This window comes from Natator depressus, chromosome 8, assembly GCF_965152275.1.
Source record: "Natator depressus isolate rNatDep1 chromosome 8, rNatDep2.hap1, whole genome shotgun sequence".
Classification (NCBI taxonomy): Eukaryota; Metazoa; Chordata; order Testudines; family Cheloniidae; genus Natator; species Natator depressus.
Window position 1 is genome coordinate 50,742,911 of NC_134241.1, and position 21,458 is coordinate 50,764,368.

General features: G+C 43.0%; 1 protein-coding gene across 5 annotated transcripts in view; it reads left to right on the top strand.

The window, feature by feature from the left end:
* RASAL2 (RAS protein activator like 2) overlaps window positions 1–21,458 on the top strand; it is a 274,448-nt gene that overhangs the window by 184,034 nt on the left and 68,956 nt on the right. For all 5 annotated transcript variants that reach the window (XM_074961012.1, XM_074961013.1, XM_074961014.1 and 2 more), the window contains one exon: window positions 16,660–16,766. In XM_074961012.1, the coding sequence (XP_074817113.1) occupies window positions 16,660–16,766 (107 nt within the window). The remainder of the gene's footprint in view (window positions 1–16,659; window positions 16,767–21,458) is intronic.

Consider the following 21,458-nt stretch of genomic DNA (forward strand, 5'->3'; position numbering starts at 1 on the left):
GTGAAGCGGCAGCGGCAGCAAAACCTGTGAAGGCTAGGACTATAACAGGGTTTAAGAGAGAACTAGATAAATTCATGGAGGTTAAGTCCATTAATGGCTATTAGCCAGGATGAGTAAGGGATGGTGTCCCTAGCCTTTGTTCGTCAAAGGGTGGAGATGGATGGCAGGAGAGAGATCACTAGATCATTACCTGTTAGGTTCACTCCCTCTTGGGTACCTGGCATTGGCCACTGTCAGTAGACAGGATACTGGGCTGGGTGGACCTTTGGTCTGACCCAGTATGGCCATATCTTATGTTCATATTATGGCTGCCCATCCTGCACCTAGTTGGATACAGGATTATAGTAGGTTCCAGGTCTGCAAATACATCACCTTCATCCAATACTAAAGTAACCGTTAACATTTTAATAAGAGTGACTTGAGTGTACAGAGTATAATTACATTGCTGTGAAGGAGTCACTCGGTGACTACATTAGAGCCTGTCAGTCAGTCAGTCCGTCAGAGACTGTCTCTGCTGTGTGAGTCAGATCCATTTTTCCTTTTCTTATAAGTGCCTTGTACATAGAACATTAGTACGTATTGATTTATAATACTACTGCTACTTTGTGCTTACATAGCGTCTATCAGAAGCTGTCAAAGCTCCAGTATTTGCATATATTATGAATGATCGTTTACTAAATTGCTTTATAAAAATATGAACACACTTGTTTCTGTGTGGCTTGACTTATCATGGGTGTTGACTTCTAAATCCATAGGTTAGCAAAGATGCTTAGCTTCATAGGTTTCAAAGCCATAACAGATTGAGGTGACACTTTTGACAGGTGAAAAATAGTAGATGCTCGTCCACTGATGATGATATAAAGTGTTACTAATTATGGATTTATAATTTGTAGCTGCTATTTAGGAGGTTTCAAAGTTTCAAAATATATGGGCTTTACAGGCGTTCAGTTTAATTTTTCGCTGGATGGGCTTCCACACATTCAAATGGAGAAATACTCCAAAATTTGAGAGGGGAACAATTGAAATCAAATAGTTTAATGGAACTTCTGGCTTTTGTCCACCTACCACTCCAAATAACTATCACTTTTAATTTTGGAGGAGCAATAGCCTTTCCATAATTAAGGTGGAGACTTGCTTCCCATAATAACATTGGGTTTTTTGCTAACCCATTCCACCTCCCCTTCCCACATACACACTTTCAGATTTCACTAAAAGTCATTTCCATTTCAAATTCTGCATTCTCTCTCTGGTTGGAAGACCATTTTTTGTCCACATTTACTTTAGTCCAGACAAACTATTTTTGCAACATAGATTTCAGGGTGGAAATAAGTATTAATCATGTTTTGAAAATTCTTCTAATGTTTTTTGCAGCAACTTATCTCAAAAACTACTTGTCCTGGAATATTCAGACAAGACTTATTTGACAGCTCTTGGCAAGCTCCAGAGTACAAGACCCATTTTGAGATGAAGAAGGCATATTTAGGAAGTTATTAACAGCATGTGTTCTATCTCTGGCAGACTATAAAAGGGAGACCAAAGCTGTCGTTGTCATCGTCATTTTCTTTTTTTTTTTTTAAGTCTAACCCTTTTTTTGCAAAGAGAAGCTTCAAAATGTAAACCAGTTGCTATGCAGCCTTATTACTGTTTACAGTCTAGACCTACCTAAACGGGAAGAAGATTTCTGATAGAGGGCTCTGTAGTCTAGCATGCAAAGTCATAACAATATCCGGTGGCTGGAAATTGAGGCTAGACAAATTCAGACTGGAAATAAGGTATAAATTATAAATAGTGAGTGCAGTTAACCATCGGAGCAACTTAGCAAGGGAATGGATAGATTTGCCATTCCTTTTGTCTTTATGTAAGGATAGGATGTCTGTCTAAAAGATATGGTTTAGCTCAACCAAAAGTAATGAGTTAAATGCGGGACTCACTGGATGACGTTCTGTGGCCCATGTGATGTAGGAAGTCAGACTAGATGATCATAGTAGTCCCTCCTGACCTTTGGTCTATGGATCTGTGGATTTCCATGCTTTTGAACATTTCTTTCAAGTTTAACAATAACTGGTTTTTCAATTATTGTGTTTTTATAACTACAATGTTCCTAAAAGGATTTTTACCCTCACCCTTTTTACCCTCCTACGTACTTTCAACTTCTGGTCCAGGGCGAGCAGGCTCATCACAGGGTGATGTCCCTCCTGCTTCCAGCTTCTCAGGGTATGTCTACACAGGAAATGCTACAGTGCCATAGCTAGGAGGTAGCTAGGTTCATGGAAGAATTCTTCCGTTGACCTAATGGCTTCTACATCGGAGCTTAGGTCATCTCATCTAAATCGCACAGTGAGTGAAATTTTTCACAACCCTGAACGATGTAGGTAAGCCTGTAGTGTAGACCATGCATGAATCCCATAAAAAGGTCCTAAATTGCATAAATACGTCCCTACATTACTTTCCTATGTACACAACTGCTGTAGTTGGCCCAAGGATGTTATGTGACGGTTAGTGGGAAGAAAAGGAGTACTTGTGGCACCTTAGAGACTAACAAATTTATTAGAGCATAAGCTTTCGTGAGCTACAGCTCACTTCATCGGATGCAACCGATGAAGTTGCATCCGATGAAGTGAGCTGTAGCTCACGAAAGCTTATGCTCTAATAAATTTGTTAGTCGCTAAGGTGCCACAAGTACTCCTTTTCTTTTTACGGATACAGACTAACATGGCTGCTACTCTGAAACCTGTCATTAGTGGGAAGAGAGGAGGTCAACATTATGAGACGTTTGAGAACTTACGAGCTACTGAGTATGTTGACTTCTTAATTGAGCACTTCACTGTTTCCTTCTCCCTTCCTTATACGATTTTGTATTTTGTCATGATGTTACATAAAATCACAAAATTCTGATCCCTCCCTTCTCCCCCCACCCCCCCCCGAATATGACTTTAAAAAATACAATGCAACAAAAGGGATGTTTTCAGTCTACAACATGCGGTGACAATGTCACAGGGAAAAATTAAGAAGGTGTAATCTTGTGTTCTATGATTGTCCCTTTAGATGCCCTTGATAGAAAAGTGAAATGAGAGAGTGAAAGGAGAACTAGTGAAATTAGCATTTTTAGTCAGTTTTCTATAGAAGATGACATTCATGCCTTTCAGCATTATAAATAACCTTTAAAATGAATCAGTTTTCAAAGGGAGGATATGAAGACTTTTGTATGCATCGTATTTCAGTTTCCCAAGAAAACTGTGAAGGAAGGAAGGAGGTAAGATGTTGGTGCTAAATTACTCAATGTATGGGTGGAAACAGACTAGCTAAGCGTTTCTAACTAAGTCTCTTGAAGTCCATCCTCCTTTCAAATAATCATGCCATCAGTTTGCACATTTTAAAGTCAAAGAGAACTTTTTTACAAAATTACAGAACTGAAATTTGTGGAAAAACACAGTTTGTCAAATAATTAATATTTCTCACACACGACTTTCCATCACAGAATTGTCAAGAACACAGGAAATATCCTAATTTTCATATTAGGATCAGGTACCTTTTCTATGAGTCTATGAGAGACACTCAGCTAAGCCTTACATGCTACTGTGGTATTTCACTTTTGAACTGTGCCGTGTTCCCGCATTAATTTGGACTCAGTGTAGCATCTGCCTTGCTTGGCAGATTTTTAAGAAAATATCTGCCCCATACAAGCAATACTTGCTACTGTACATGTAGGTAATTGGAATTTTCTTCTTGGTTGGGCTCTGATACCACTTTTTCTTCACTTGCTGGCTGGGATCCAATTCTTTCCTCTGCCGATCTAGTGGGGTTTTTTTGTTGGTTTGGTTTGGTTTGGTTTCAGGCCATTTGTCAGCAAGTGGCCCAGCTAAGTGCTCCCTCCTCTTCGCTGCAGAGAGGCAGTTTGTAATTGGGACCAACAATAATTCAGTTGTTGGGAATGGAATAGGTTAATTAAAATGGAAAACAGGTTTACTGAGAGTGGTGAACAAAGGGATCCTGTCTCTTTAAAGGATGTAGTTTGATCAGTGCATCAGCCTGATCCCTGAAGACAAAGATATTTTTGATTTGTTGGGCCCAGGAGTCCCTCACTTACCAAGACTTGTCTTGGCTTGTGCATGTGTAAACCTTTTGTGCAGAATAAATCATATGCCAAAAATCCTGTATTGTTAGATCTGACCCCTTCCTGTTGTAAAGTCACAATGCTGCAAGTCCCCTTTGTAGTGCTGCAGGACAGTCTTGGTTTCTGGCAGCACAGAGTTGTTATGGTCTCTTTTTTGTAAATAAACTGAATCCATTACAGTGTGGATGGCTCCTATGACCCCCCAGCATAGCTCATTTCTACTGAACCTCTTATTTGGCCTGTGGAAAGAGAGCTCTTAACTAGGGAGGCTATAGTCCAGCAGGACTTCTGATTGCTGCTTCTCATTCTGATGAAGAGGAGCTGTTCTAATATCCTTAATGCTGCTGTTGGCAGTCAGAAACAGATTCCATTATTGTTGATCAATGCAGCCACCATGCAGGAGGAGGGAAAAGGGGTGGGGTGGGAGCTTCCTATTCACAGATTGATCAACCTGCCATTGCATCAACAAATGCATTGTGAGAATGCCTGAGATGCTGTTATAATAGCTGAAGCAGGAAGGGACTGGTGAAGAGGGGAATACAGGTTCTCCAGCTGTGACGGGTTTTTCAAATTGCCTCTAAGCTCTCTTTTCTTCACAAAAAGCTACTGAATTTGATTTTTGTTTAATAGGGTGATGGTGATATGTTATACTTAACTGATTAGCTATTGTGCTGGCTGAAAATTAGATCTTCAGCATTAGGATCCATTTCTTTTTATTTCAATTGCCCTTATATCTTATTCTGCTACTTCATCATTTTAATTACAAGCCTTTTCCTCACCCTTCCCCATTCTCTAGTATTTCTGCTTGGGCTGAAATCTGGCACAAAGGGACAAGGAACACAAATCTTTCTTACTGCTTTTCTCTCTCTCTCCTCTCCCCCCCCCCCCCACCTGCTTTATCAAAATGGTCTGACAGATAGAGAATTAAGAGGGGCAGGGTCACATTTTGTCAGTGCGGTCAATAACTTAAGTGCTGGACTCCCAAGGCCATCAACTCATCCCCACCCTTCCTTCCCTGCTTCGTTCAGTCATTGTGTTCTGTATGGAAAAGTTTTCTGGCTGGAGAATGAATCTCCTATCTCCTGGTGATGTGGCTGAATGGCTGGATAGCAGCACAGAAGATGAGAAAAGCCTTCTCTCATTTCTCGGTACGGTAGGGTTCTAATGATTTTTAACACTTTACTGGCAAGACTTTACTACTTAGGGGTGGGAAGGTTAATTTTTCAGAGCAGAGTTGTAAAAGGAAACCATTTAAGGCAAGCTCTGAAATGAGATGGGAGTTTTAATTGGTTGGAATCAATTAAAATTGTTCCAACAAAAAATTTGGACAAATGCTGAAGCAGGGTGAAGTGACAGATGTGTTGTACAGAAATGTTTCATCCCAGCTGTTACTTGTGGGTCTGTTTCCTCTTCACCAGCTGATCTCTCTGTTTAGTTAGCTTCTATCCATATCATTCAACGTGCACTACAACTTTAACTTATCATGCATCTTAGAAGTAATAAGTTAAAGCATATGGAAAAAATGGCTGTGGGTGTTTTCCCTTAATTAGAAAGTTTCCTATGTTAGAATTAAAATTTGAGGCAGAGGATCAGGTACACCTTAAATAATTTTTTTAAATCTAGAATTCTGGCTGCAGCATCACAGTGAAATGCCAAATACTGCTTCTATCTACTTAGGATAAGGATTTTGTTATGCTAAGTAAGAAATTATTCATTTTAAATTTTCCCTTGCTCAGTTTCTTCCCTTTACTCTTATTTATTGTCCCACCCTAAATATTTCTTAGCACTCGTTGTTTACAGCCTTCAAACAGTTGTAGCTGGCTGCTACTTCATATTCCCCCTTAGTTGTCACTAAGCCAAGCTGTAAATATTTAGATTTTAGTTCTTCTAATCTTTCTACGTAAGTCATTGCCTTCTGCCCCTTCATGATTTTTGTTGCTGTTTTCTGAATTCCCTCCAGTTTGATATCTTCCTGGTATCGAGATGCATAGAAGTGTGTGCTGTAATTTGTGTGCAATTTCAGCTTCAATGCTGTATAGAGAGGTAATATCTCCTCCCTTGGTGTCTATGCTGTGATACCTCTGCATATTGTACTGACTTGGGGAACTGGGTCAAGTTTTAACATTTTTTTCTTTCCATGATGTGGCTGCCAACAGACTGGACAAATGAGTGACTCTTAATCTATGAGTCAAGCAGGCAATAGATGATTTTAGATACTGGATTTTTGTGCCTAATTCCTCCTCTGTCCAGTGTGCAAGCAGGCTTCCCAGGTTGTTCTCCTGCCTCACTGGAAGTAGCTGCCACAAGTTCCTTTCTACTGAGAAACCGTCTTACCTGCAGGCCTCAACAGAGCTCCAGAATAACATAGAACATGGGAGAAAAATGGAAACTTAATCCCAGAAAAAGCAAGAGGATAAGGACTGAAAGTGCCCTTTCTGTTCACCGTCCCCCGCAACCATACATTGTGGCCTTCTGTGGAATTACCACAGCCAGCCTAAGTAGGGAGAGAAGCATTTCTGAACTGGGCAGCAGTGCTCTGCTTCAGCAGCCTGGGTCCCATCTCCCCTTTCCATCCAGACCCAGAGACCATCAGGACAGCTCCCCAGTCCTATCACCTAGGTATCCAAAGACAACCTCCAGGGGAACAGGACTCAGATGGGGACTCCTAAGATGAGATATAGGAGGCAGGGCCCTGGCCCCCAGCCCTCCACATCAGAGTGTGGAATCCCTTCATCCACAAGCTTCAGCAAGGGATCCATTATCTTTCATTCTGGAGTTCTTCCAGGATGGTTTGAACAAAGGGTTCTCTGCTTGCTCCCTGGGTCCTGGTTTCGGTCCTCAAGTTGCATAAGTTCTCTTCCATTATAATCAGTTTGATTAAGGCAATATCTTACCTTAGGCTCCTATTAAGTATCTAATTTCCCTGTGGAGCCTAAACCTAGTGCTAAATGCCTGAGATTTACACCTGTAGTTAGTGTTCTATTCTTTCTCTCTTTCATAGAAAAAGTGGCTTTTCTAATGTTCATTACCATGGTCCTGAGCCTCAGGGAAACCTCAGCCCTGGCTTGCAATTTCCCCATCAGGAAAGAAAACAGTTTGCTGAATGTTTCATAGTTTGTATGTGGCCTCAGTTTTCTGTCTTAATCATGAGATACCACTTTCCAGATTCTGCCCAATCCCAAATCCAGACTCAGGTTTCAGTGGCATCCCTGGACACCTGCTGAACATGTGAGGCCTATTTTTCCCTAATCAAACCCTTCTGCAGGTTCAGGGTCTCTGTTTGTGTTGCTCACAGAAGGACGAAGTCCTGTCCTGATGGACCAGAGGCATGAAAGCCTAAATCACTAACCCTGGTTTATTAAGAGCAATAGGAAACTGCCGCAGAGCTGAGTTACATCCAGGACTCTGTTGCATCTGAAAATGCTTATTGCATGTTAAGTTAAATAACAGTGCACTTCTTAGAAATGGACTCAAACCAAAACCCAGATCCAGACTATTATTATTATTAAATATTTATATTGCAGCAGTGCTTAAAAGGCCAACAAAGCTGGGGACTCAGTGTGGTAGGAACTGTACAAACATAGAATGAATGGCATTCCCTGCCCTAAAGACTTTGTTTGTCTAGTCTATGTAGATTATAAAGTGTCGGAGGGGAAACAAAGCCACAGAGGGTTGAAATGAACTACTCAAAGTCACATGGAAGTCAGTGGCAAAGCTGGATTTACTGTATCACAGTCTATTGATCTACCCGCTAGACTATGCTTCCTCTGACCCACAGAAATTCTGAATACTAAGGAAACCAGATGAGCAGTGAGCCTGAAATGGAGCGACTGGAGAAGGAGGCAGGAGGGAACAGCACAAGGGAAGAGGAATGTCAGGCACTGATGACAGTATTGGCATCTTCTGCTGCAGCTACTTGTCTCTGCTCTTGCAGACTCAGTTTTGGTCTGGCTCCTTGTGATGCCGGCATACCCGGTGCCATCTGATGCCAAAGTCCCCATGCCTCAGTTGAATACTGACAGATATATAGCAGGAATCAATCTGGCTCAGCTGTGTGTTAGTATTGTTAAAATGGGTATTAGAATTATAAGAATGTTTACTGTTTAGACTTTATGAATGCCTGCAAGTTGCTGCACGCATCAATCTCCCTTATAACATCTGTATCCCCTATTATAAGATGGGAGCATTAGTATTGTAAGCCTCTCTAACTATGTAGATCACCCTGCAGGAGAGAGACATTAACTAATGTGAAATGCTGGTCTCCAACAGAAGGTGTTATGTCCTGTCCAACAGGGAAGACCCATCAACAACCCATCAGACAAACTATTATGGAACATTCAAGAAGGCAGAAAACTTGGCCGATTGCTTTCTGCCCCTCTTCCCCATAAAGATGAGTCATGCAAGTGAATTACTCCCAACAGCTGAATTTGCAGCTCAGAATGCAAGGGAGAAGGGAATAAAACCTCTAAAATGAAGAAACCATATCCTTTATTCTGACTGGACTCTAAGGGGCAAGGTTTCTAGGCATAAGCAAGAGATCCTCAGATGCTTAGCCTGGGTTAGCCCTGAGGACATTGTGACAAAGTTCCTGCTCTACCTTGGTCGGTCTTGCGCTTATTGGCGGATTTGCTCACCTTGGAGCTTCACGGCAGCCCTCAGCTTGGCTGTTTTTCTGAACCCACAGTCCAGGTCGACGACTCCTGTGTCTGACCAGGAGTTGGGAGGATTTGGGGGGAACCCAGGCCCGCTCTCTACTCCGGGTTCCAGCCAAGGGCCCTGTGGAATGCAGCTGTCTAGAGTGCCTCCTGGAACAGCTGTGCAACAGCTACAACTCCCTGAGCTACTTCCCCATGGCCTCCTCCCAACACCTTCTTTATCCTCACGATAGGACCTTCCTCCTGGTGTCTGATAATGCTTGTACACCTCAGTCCTCCAACAGTCTGCGTTCTCACTCTCAGCTCCTAGTGCCTCTTGCTCCCAGCTCCTCACACACACGCCACAAACTGAAGTGAGCTCCTTTTTAAAACCCAGGTGCCCTGATTAACCTGCCTTAATTGATTCTACCAGCTTCTTGATTGGCTGCAGGTGTTCTAATCAGCCTGTCTTAATTGTCTCCAGAAGGTTCCTGATTGTTCTGGAACCTTCCCTGTTACCTTACCCAGGGAAAAGGGGCCTACTTAGCCTGGGGCTAATATATCTGCCTTCTATTACTCTCCTATAGCCATCTGGCCCAACCCTGTCACAACATACAGAGCTTTCTTATTATGAAAGCTTCTGTTGCCCCTTGGAATTTAAAATCATAACTCATTTGTGTATGTATCAAGTATCAGAGGGATGGCTGTGTTAGTTTGTATCCACAAAAACAACAAGGAGTCCAGACTCCTCATTGTTTTTGTGTATGTATGTTTACCTGCTTTAACCTTGTAAATAACTCTCATTTCCTTTTCCTTTTAATAAATGTGTAGATAGTTTATTATAGGATTGGCTACAAGCATTCTCTTTGGTGAGATCTAAGGAGCGATTGACCTGGGTTAAGTAACTTGTCCCTTGGGACTGGGAGTAACCTGAATATTACTGTGATTCATGGTGTAAGGGACCATCTATCACAAAGGTAAGCTTACCTTGGTGGCAAGACAGATGGGTATACTAAGAGGACTGTCTGCGACTCCATGTGAAGGCTATTATAGTGCTTGAGGAGTTCACACTTGATAATTGGTTGGTGAAATCTAAGTATAGAACTCGGACAATTTGGGGTTTGTGCTGTGATTTGTAACAGTCTGCTCTGAGGTTGGCACTCATGCTCTTGAGCCACTACAGGACATCTTGATGCTCGTCCCAGCAATTTCTCTTGTCTTCAGTCTCACATGGCTATCTTCATACAGAACTTACCAGTAATAAGAGGTTCTGGAGGCATGTACATGAGAAGTTAAAAATGGATACCTGCATGCATTCACCTTCTTTACAGAGCACACAGTTAGCAGACATGACTTCTTAGAACAGTGCTTCTCAACCTATTTATCATTATGAGCCGCATATGTGGCCCATAATGTGTTACCTGGGCCGCAGGTTGAGAACCACAGCGTGTCCCCTTGAACCACCCCCACAGACCTTTATGCCCAGCGTCTCCCACCCAGAGGCCCCTCCACAAGGTGGGGCCAGGAGTGGAGCCCTGGGTGGGGGGCTGGGTGGCAGGGACCCCAGACCCCGCCATGCGGAGTTGGATGGCAGGGCAGCCACATACCCTAAACCCCGACCCTCTGGGGCCAGGTGACAGCCCTGGACCCTGTGGGGCTGGGCGTTGCCAGGCAGCAGCCCTGGACCCTGTGGGGCTGGGCGTTGCCAGGCAGCAGCCCCGGTCCCTGCGGGGCTGGGTAGCAGCCCCGGACCCCAGACCCCATGGAGCTAGGTGAATTCTTGTAAGTATGTGAGCACCATTTTGGTAACCGGAACACCTGCTGTCATTTTTCATTCTCAAACTTCTCTGTCATGGGATTGTGAACATCTGTTGTTTTAAAATACTCAGTAGTTGGCTAGGAAGCTAGGGTGACCAGGTGTCTGGTTTTCAACTGGAACACCCAGTGGAAAAGGGACCCTGGTGGCTCCAGTCAGCACCGCTGACTGGGCCATTAAAGGTCTGGTCGGTGGTGCTGCAGCACAAAGCCAGGCTAGTCCCTACCTGTCCTGGCTAACACCGTGCTATGCCCCAGAAGCAGCCAGCAGGTCCGGCTCCTAGGCAGGGGGGCCACAGGGCTCCGCACACTGCCCCCATTCCGAGTACTGGCTCTGTACTCCCATTGGCAGGAAACTGGCCAATGAGAGTGGGGGCGGAGGGGCAGTGCCTGTGGGCGAGAAAGGCGTGTGGAGCCTCCTGGCCCCCCGCCTAGGAGCCGGACCTGCTGCTGGCCGCTTCCGGGGAGCCACCAGAAGTAAGCCCGCATCCCAGCCCTGAGCCCCCCTCCCAACCTGGAACCCCCTCCTGCACCCCAAACTCCTCATCCCCGGCCCAATTCCAGAGCCCTCATCCCCTCTTGCACCCCAAACCCCTGCCTCAATCCACAGCCCCCTCCCACACTCTGAATCCCTTGGCCCCACCCCTGAACCTGGAACCCCCTCCTGCATCCCAAACCTCTCATCTCCAGCCCCACCCCAGATCCCACACCCCCAGCTGGAGCCCTCACCCCTCCTGCACCTCAACTCCCTGCCCCAGCCTGGAGTCCTCTCCTGAACCCTGAACTCCTAATTTCTGGACCACCCTTGAGCCCGCACCCGCAGTTAGAGCTCACACCCCCTTCCGCACCCCAACCCCCTGCCCCAGACCAGTGAAAGTGAGGGAGGGTGGGGGAGAGTGAGCCATCAAGGGAGGGGGAATGTAGTGAGCAGGGGGCGGGGCCTCAGAAGGGGTGGGACTAGGGTGTTGGGTTTTGTGCGACTAGAAAGTTGGCAACCCTATCGGAAGCTTTTGATTCTTGCTGCTATCCAGTAAGTTGGTTGGTGATGGGAAGCTATAGCAAATGCTCTGTGTGTTTCCTTCATTTTTTACTCTCTTCTTTACTTACCAAAGTATTTCACTTTTACACTTTTCATTATCAAACTCACCCCTATCTCATGTCTTACTTTTTATCTTTCCTGTCTAGACTACCTATCAATATTCACTTCGTGGTTGTAGGAATCATCACAGCAAGATTGTTTTGCCCACAAAGTTATTCACTGTGGAACTTGTATTCTCTTATATTTCATTCAGAGCAAGAGTTCGGTGAGCTACCAAGCCTGGTGCAAAATCACATGTGTTCTGGCTGGCTTCTAATTCCAGTTTTTAACTGAAGGAATTAATTAAACCTGTATAACAGGGCTTTAAACTAAGCCCAACAATTCTAATTTTCCCCAAGTGGGGGAATCCAAAGGGGTGATGCTTATTCCAAGGTAAAGCCTTCACCTTTTCACATTTTCATAATGCCTCCATGCTACCAAGCCATTACATTTGTAAACTGCTGAAGGCTTGTGTGACCTACATATAGACTGAGAATTTTTTAATTATCATAGGAATAGAGGAATTCTGAATCAGACCAGACTGAATCAGACCCATCTAGTCCAGTATCCCATCTCTGACAGTGACCAGCATCAAATGCTTTAGAAGAAGGCATAAGTACATCACACTTGTCAGATGTGAGGTAATCTGTCTCCAACAATTAGGTCTCATCCTGATCTCTACTAATTAGAGATTCATTTAAACCCTAACGCATGTGGTTTAATATCCCTTCAATAATTTTTCATAGCACTAACAATTAGAACTCTGGATGTTCTAATTAGCCCTATAAATGTCTACTCTCCTTCTGAAACCTTTTAAATTCTTGGCCTCAACATTTTCCTGTGGCAGTGGGTTCGACTATCTAATTGCATAGTGTGAAGAAGAAATATTTCCTTTTATCGGCTTTGAATTTTCCACCTGCTAATTTCATTGAATTTCCTAATTCTTGTGATAGGGAAAACATAAACTCCTTATATCCCTTCTCCGTAGCATTCAATGTTTTGTAGACATGTCCCTTCTTAGTTGGCTCCTTTCTAAGATAAACAATCCCAATCTTTTTCATTTCTCTTCATATGATTTTTCCGTGTCCCCAGTGATCCTTATTACCCTTCCCTGAACCTGACTAATTATGCAATATCCTTTTTGAGAGTGACCAGTGCTGCACACAATATTCCAGCCAATTCAAAGATTGTTCATTTCATCCTCTCCGTGCTGGAAAAAGACCTTCGTAGTAGGATGCAGGGGCCCACAAATGCAAGGATTCAAGTTACAAAAGGCTGGAAACAACAAGCTACTATACTGGAAACCCAGAAGCTTGTGGACCATTGCTCCCTCATTGGAGGGAGCTGAGGCCAGCATTTGTGGCCAAGATGACTGGATTCAATGGAGAAGGGTGCCCGCCATCTGCCATACCAGTGCTCCCTGCTGAATGCTTAATGAAGTGGCAATGGTGTATGTCTTGAAATAAACAGTTCTCCTGCCACATGGGCCAAAAGAATGAGCAATTGCATGTTACAGTGGGAAGAGGGCATTGCTGGGGGAAGGGGTGAAAAGGGAGAGCTATATGTCGTCCTTTATAGATCTGGTTTCACAGGCATTTGCCATTCCTGAGTAATTGCCTCAGCTAGTTTGCAGCTGACTAATAGTATTTAACACAGATAAATGAGGTGATGAATTAAAAGCGCCACACAGGAATGTTTGCAACTCTTTTTTTTTTTTTTTTTTTTTTTAAAGATTGGAAGGGGGGAAATCCATTTATTTTTCAGAGGTTGAGAGAACAGATGAAAAGGTTTCAGACTGTTATTTATCCACAGAGACAATGTGATTTGTCTATAGTGTTGGCCCCAGAGAGTGAGCCATGCAGAGAACGATTGTAATTTAATACTGAGACCGTGAAAGGTGCATTGATTTTACAGCAGGTGAAAACAATGCAATAGTAGTATGTAGCATGAGTGGGGGAGGCAACCATCTAATATTGGCCTAGAAGCAACAGTATAGATTTTCCATCCAACTCAGCAGAAATACTTCTTAAGGACACAGTAGTTGCATCGCTTTCAGCTTGTAGGCTTGGAATTAGAAGTAACTGGGCCAATTTTACATTTTGCTAGGGACTAATCCAGCAGGTTGTTAATCTGCTCCTGCTGATATTTTTTGTTGTGTTTCTAATTGATTGCAAGCATCTCCTCTGGATATTTGCTTCTCCTTGCCTCACTTAATAGACTTTTATGAATCTTCTGAGCATGGAAGAAACTCATTTCATGCAGCAATCCCAGCATCTTTTATCTACAAATAACTTGCATTGCTGCTAGATGGGTATCGGGGCTGGAGCATAGATTCTTCTCAGCTCTCCTTTGGTTTAATCTTATTTCTCCCTATAACTCCCTGTCCTGGGAAAGGACCACCTATTGTTGAAAATGATAGGGAATTACTTCTTCTGTTTTCATTTATGACTCAGCAAAATCAGCACTGTGTTAAATTACTTGGGATGCTTTGATGATGTGAAGTGATTTCCTGTGTGTGTGAAGTGAAGAAAGCCAAAGTCATTACATTAGTTGATGCTCTTTGATTTGAGGTAAAGGAGCTCATTTTGGCCCCATGTTCTAAATGCATAGATCGCTTCCATTTCCTTCAATTAAATTTCCACCAAAAATTTGATTATTGAAATATATCCGATATGGCTACCTCTCTGAGTACTTACGCCAGGAGAAGTTCTATGCTATGTGCTGCAGGCTGTATTTACCTAAGGGTATGTCTACACTGAAAGTAGACACCTGCATCCGGCCTGTGCCAGCTGACTTGGGCTCGGGCTAAGGAGCTGTTTAATTGCGGTGTAGAAGTTCGGGCTTGGGCTGGAGCCCGGGTTCTAGGACCTTGCGAGGTGGGAGGATCTCAGAGCTCAGGATGCAACCTGTGCCCAAACGTTAACACTGCAATTAAACAGCCTCTTAGCTTGAACCCCGCGAACCCAAGTCAGCTGCCACAGGCCAGCCACAGGTGTCTAATTGCAGTGTAGACATACCATAAGCTTTTGGCTTTTTTGCCTCCCCTCTTTTGGGGGAGAGGGGTCGGAGAGATGATGAAGATAGTAGAAATAAAACTAGCCAAGTATTCTGAGAGTGGGATTGACCATTGTTCAATCCTTGGTCTAGCACTGGTCTCTAGGCATTCTATTGTCTAAAGGTGCCCTGTGAAGCAGTGATCATCAAATTCCGAAACCAGGAAACGGCTGGTGCCCCATAGGTTATGAAGGGAAGTGCCCAGTGCTAATCATCAGCCTGTGGAGAAATCTCACTGAAAGCTAAGGTCTTTTTGTTGCAAGCTTTGACAGATTGATTAATTTATTCTGTGTGAGTGGAGCTGTTTGCATCAGCTTCGTGGTTTTGGACTAAATGCTGTGCCCTGCCCATTTACCAGTGTTAGCTGGTGATCGCTGTTCAACTTTCTATGTAGCTAATTTTGGAAGCTGTTGTTCACGTTAGCAGTTCTTTAATCATTGATGCTTAAAGGCAAGCTGAGAGACTTATATTTAAAAAAAAAAAAAAAAAGCCCTACAGTAGAGGGATTACTACTTTTGCAGCAAGATCCTGTTTTCTTAACCTTTCAATCGGTATGATGATAAATTTTGGTTTTCTCCTTCAAGACTTCTTGGGCAAGATCTGCTATAATATGGATAAAATAGAATCCAATTGGCAAAGGTATCACAGGTAATGTTCTGCTTGGAGAAGGCTTTTGCGTGTGTGGTGGGGTGTCTTGATGATTTTTGGTGAAGAAATCCTTGTTCTCTTGGCAGCAGCTGGCTGTAAATTTCAGTAAACCTTTGTTGTTGCTGTGACTCAGGATATATAGTGAAATTTTTTGTAGCTGAGGGGAGCCGGCAGTTGGGCGTCTGTTAATAGCCTGAAAGTAACTAATGAGGATGTGCAGTCGGAACGATTGATTGAATAGCTGCAGTCCTGTGTGTTTCTTTCTCGCTCTCTCTGCAAGCTGTAAAGAGGAGGGGGAAGAGAGAGAAAACCAGCTTTCACTTAAGTGGAAGTAGCACGGATCCCAAGGGCCAAGAGGCCAGAAATGGAAGTTTAAGCTGCATTTATCTTTTGAAAGGAAAACGGCAGGAGTCAAAATGTCAGTCTCCGAAGTCACAGTTTACTCCTTTTCTTTAAGATCCAGAAGATAACAATGGGCTTTTTCTAAGGATGTGGTTTTTCATATCCTATTGAGAATGTCTTATTTATGAAGCTGGATTCCTGTCAGTCTAGTATTTGAACTGGAGATGGGCAGCAGTTGTGATAAAGGTATTAATATGTGTGTCCGTGTGTGTGATTTTATAATGTGCATGCTGTATAAATCTATAAAATCAGATATGAGCACATCTTCTGTAAAGATTTGAGCTTGCAAGATCTGCCTGCACAGATTTAGGATGCCAAAGTCATATCTTACTAAGGTCATATTGCCAGAACAAGGAGAAACTGACCTATTTTTGTATCTGCTAAGGTATATATGTTGTTTTATCCAGGCAACTATGAATCTTCTGATGGTCTCAAAGTTTGAGCTAGCAGTAAGGTCACATTATCTGCATGAGACTGAACTTTGACCTTTGTCAAATTATGTTCAACATAGGATAAAATCGTGATCTCCCTCTGTCACAGGTTTTATTTGGCAATGTTAACTACTACATTGCTGATTTGTAAAAAGAATAGTTGAAAGTTCTCTGAGTTGTAAGTAGCAAGTGTACAAGGTAGCAATACATATGGGTATTGAGCTTCACCAATGTGTTTAATCATAACTGCCTATTGCCTATAAGATCAAATCAGATTCCTAATTTTGACCTTGTTGCCAGTTGAAATGTCTCTGTAACTTACCTTGGTAGCAAATGAGCCATATATAAATATGTAAGTATGATTTGGCTGTTAGCTAATGCAGCTGATAGTTTGTGACGGCTTCTGTCCAGAGCAGGATAAAACCTTTTTTATTTTTTTTTTCCAATTCCCCTCACCCAACTTCTTTTCTTTTTCTTCTCCAGAGGTCCCAGCAGAGAGGTCTCCTCGCAGACGGAGCATCTCAGGAACCAGCACATCCGAGAAAACCAACTCCATGGATGCTTCAAACACCTCTCCTTTCAAAGTCCCAGTAAGTGCGCCTTTCCTCTGAAGGAGGGATATCTTCCCATTGAATTGGGGGTGGAGTTTAGGCTATCCTAACAAATCTAGTACTCGTCTATTAATTCAGGATGACAATTTAATAGTGCAGGTGGCCAAAAGGCATGCATATCAGCTGCCATAAATGATCAGGTAACATTTTCTAGGAGATGCATAATTTACCTTTCCACAAGATTTGGTCTAAAATCAGTAGTCATGTGTACTTTAAAACCCAACCATGGGGTGGTGAGCAGCCTAATTTCAATATGTCCTAGATTCCCGTGAGATTGCTTTGTAGGCTTCACACTGGACATTTATTTTCTTCTCCGAAAAAGAACTTTAGGTTGGTGATGGCATGTGTGTTTTCCCCATATCAGTTGGAATGAATTAGGGGTCTGAAATGGCTAACACTTTATTTTAAAGCTACTGAAATGGATCTCTGCACGTGTGCGTTAACTGGCCTTAATTCTTTTGGTTGTTAGTTTGTTTACCTTTTCAAGTATGGAGTGTAGATTTTCTTGCCAACATCTTTAGAGTCCAGTTGCTGTACTAAAACCTACAGCACTAAGGCTTTTCTATTGTTCTTCTTAGTCTGAAAGAAGAAAGGTCTGTCAAATCACAGGTCAAGTTAAAATGAAGTGCTCTTTAATATTTTACCAATAGTTAGACTTGGTTTAAAAAAGGCAAAGTCCAGATGTATTATTATAGAGATTTTTTATGTTCCTCTCCACTGTGTGTAAGAACTCTTGAAAGCTTGAAAATTAAAATGTTTATCCACACAGTTTTTGGCCTTTTTTATGTGTGATGAGCACTGATTTCTCTTCTTGTGTTCTCTGTGGAGTTGAGGCCAGTATAGCTGCATTTTATTTGTGTTCACCCCATAACCTCCAAATCACTGAAAGTCACCCAGAATACTCACAACCCTGGGAAGAATAGTTTTTAGCTAACTTCAGATACAGACATGTTTACGTGCTTGTTTTGTGATGAATCCCCACAAAATTCTCCCTTGTCTTTTTAATGTATAAATAAGTGGTGGATTCTTTAATTTTACAATGGATATTTTGCCAGTATGAAGGTGGATTCAATTTTATTAAAGTTAATTTAATCCGAGCCCGATCATAAACTCCAAATTAATTGGGATTTGAAAGAAAAAAGTTCCTGGTCAAGTTAATGGTAGCTCCATCTTGGACTGTTTTCCTGTCCTCTTTCAGATTAAACTATCAGTGGTAAATACAGGGAGATCACTATCTTGGAGTAGTTACCCATGCTCGATTCCTGTGTTTTTCTCAAAGCCTCATAATGAGACGAAAAGTTGAACTTCTGGTATCTGTTGAGGGACCACCAAAATGCGCTTTCCTTGTTTTAAAGACCATCTGAAGTAAATATTCATACTGAGACTATTTTGGTAGTCTTAATATGCTGTGTTCTAAAGGGCACTCGAAAATAGGTTTTTAGCCTAATTACAGAATGTACTAGTTATAACTTTATAAAATCTCAAAACTTGTCTATATGCAATGAATCCTTATAGTATAACCATGGGCAGCAGAGTACATATGGGTACCATGAGGATTTTTGGGAGCTTTTGTAAGTCCTAGCAACTCTTACCCAACCGATCTGTACTGATAAGAAATGCCATTAGTCTTACAGATGTTTGAATGTATTGTGGTGTTCTGTGTCTACAGCTTATCTATAAATCACAAACAAGATTTGAAGATGCCATGTACCAAATCATTTAATGTCAGCCTGGGTTTTTTGTTTTTCATTTCCGTACCTTTCACTCTTTACTATCCCTCTCAAATGTCTTGTCTTCAGCTGCTTTGTATTGTCCGTGAATTTAGGTTAACACTTCAAAAGTGTTTCTTTTCACTTATGTTTTCTTCTTCAGCACTCCCCCTTCCTTCCTGTGTCTCCTCTTTTCCAAATTATTTTTTCTTCTAATGCTTCTTTGGGTACTGTCTTATTTTCCTCTTTCCTCCTTGCAATTTTAATGGGGCTATAAGAACTCTGAGGCAAAGAGGTGCAGGAAGCTGTCCACACCCTCTCCTTTTGGTCATAAACAGCAAAAAGTAGCTATTGTTACCACTTGTGCAGCTTGTCTTGTGCTCCCCTGTTCTCCTGACAACCTGTGTAATGGTGGGCCTGGTGTACCCTCCTGATTTGTACATAAAAGACAAGACTGCTGGCTTTTGTAGGTTTTTCTCTGCATATGCTATCTCGTATGCTGTGGTTGTTACCAGGCCACAGTAAAGATGAGATGAGACCTACCTGTGTTTCACACCAAATGCTGGATGTTGCAGCCCTCTAATCTCATTAGGTTAGTGGCTTGCAGGTAAAAGTCAGAGCATTTATGAGTAGAGCTGGGCCCAAACCAAAACTACTGAATTCAAACATCCTTCTAACTTTGTGGATTAGATCCAGCTCTACTTATGAATAGAAAACCCCTCTTGTATATTCTCTTGATTCGTATTAAGTTTTTTCTGGATCCAGGAGGAATCAATCTAAGGAGAGGGGTAAATGGCACAAGTATAGGTAAGCCCAATATTAGTGGTCTGGGAATGGAAGGTGTGGCTCTAATAGCATTAAAAGTTATTTGTGGGGTTTTCTTCATCTCAGTGGGTGCCCATTTTAGACAGGAAGAACACAGAAATAGGAAAGCACCTGGTTTTGTTCTTCAGTCATTGATACTCGCACTGCACATTTGAGGGGGCAAACCAGCAACCTGTGCATTGTGCTGTTTCAGTGATTCTTTGCTCCCGGCTTTGGGGGGGGTGGGGAGAGGCAGAGCAGGCAGGGTTATGCCAAGATTTTGAAAATAAGTTGCATTTACAGCTTTCTAAGCTTCTGTTCTCTCAGGTAAGCATTTAAAACTCTTACTCTTGATAGAATGTACTGGAAATCAATGTTCTGTGCAGCTTTTCCTCTAAACTCCAAACAGTGGTATACAAACAGAAAAAGGCATCGACCTTCTGACTGTTAATGTGCCTTTGTCCAGTGCTTGGAGTTTTGATTTACAAATGCATAATGTGGGGTAAGTGAACATTCTTTTAAATAATCTCTTCTGTCGTGGTCATTGGAAATGGTTTTATTTAAAGGGTTGGCATGTAAACTTCAGGAAATTCAGTTTCTCTGCCTCCTACATATAAGTTTAAAAGCATATTCTTCTATTTAAACTTACTATTCTATAATCTCAATAATTATGCATACACATTCTTTGGTTTACCATGTCACAGTCAGCCTATGCTGACCAATATATGGAATGTGGTTGTCTTATTTATCTCCCACAAAAGGGAGTGAAGTAGGATTTTGCTGATATTGGCAGTGCACTACAGAAGGGATAAGGAATGGCTTGTGTATAGAGATAAGAACTGTTAATGCTTGGCCTTTTCTTCATTCCCCAACCCCCAGCTACATTAGTGTTAGGTTACTTCAGTTTCCCCCTAGATTCAGTAGTGTTACTTCTCACTCCACAATTGCCAAACATATTTTTGGGGGGGAAGCAGGGGTGAAAGTAAGTCGAGTGACTTACCGGTACTCTGGGGCCAGCTCTGGCCCCCGGAAGGGGTGGGGCCTAGGATGGAAGGGGCGGGTTGAGGGGGTCAGAGCCAGCCCCAGCCCACCCTGTAAGGTAAGTGCCCCCCCACCCCCCCACTGGGGTAGCAGCAGCAGCCTGGGGCTCCGGGGGCTATGTAAAGGGCCCGGGGCTCCCCTCTTCTACCGCCCGGGCCTTTAAATAGCTGCCAGAGCCCTGGGGAAGCAGCAGGGCTCCAGCGGCTATTTAAAGGACTGGGGCGGCAGAGGCAGCTGGAGCCCCAGCCCTTAAATAGCCCCTGGAGCCCCCGCTACCCCAGGGCTCCTGGGGCTATTTAAAGGGCCTGCGGCTCCCCTGCTTCTACCGCCCCTGTCCTTTAAATAGCCGCTGGAGCCCTGCAGCCGCTACCCCAGGGCTCCAGCAATGGGGCTCTGGAGGCAATTTAAAGGGCCTGGGGCTCCAGCCACTGCTGGGAGCCCCAGGCCCTTTAAATTGCCCCCTGGGGAAGCCAGGCTGCCCCAGTGCGGTGCACCAGCTATTGTTGGTACGCCGTACTGGGGCATACCAGCTTACTTTCACCTCTGGGGGGAAGGTTAGGCACAAAACATTGGGGGGGGGAAAAACCCACAGCTTTAAAAAAAAAAAAAAAAAAAAAAAGACTGAACATTACTGCTGAGAAGTTAGAAAGACTGATAGAACTCATCCACCACCGGGCCTGGTGGTAGATGAGTAGGCGAAATACCAGCTTTCCCCTCCTACATACACACTGTGCTCTGTCAGTGCAACTCAGTCTTACAGTAGCACATCTCCCGATATTTCATTATTGAGCCATTGTACCACTCTGACAGAACACCACAATCCCCTCCTTGCTACTCCATTTGAATTGGGGATTAGGCTAAAACATGAGAACTCCAAAATACTGAACCTCCAGAAGTGACAGAACAAAGGTCTTAGTAACCCATTGTAAAAAACAAACAAACAAAAAACCAGGTCCTTAACCACCACCTCACCTTTTTTGGCTAGTTTTGTTGATTTATTAAAATCAATACAGATATTATGTGACTCAGTGACGTACATGGGCACTTAAAAAAAAATAGAGGAAAGAAACAGACTGGATGAAACACATAAAAATGAGCTAAAAAGGTCAGGGTGTAG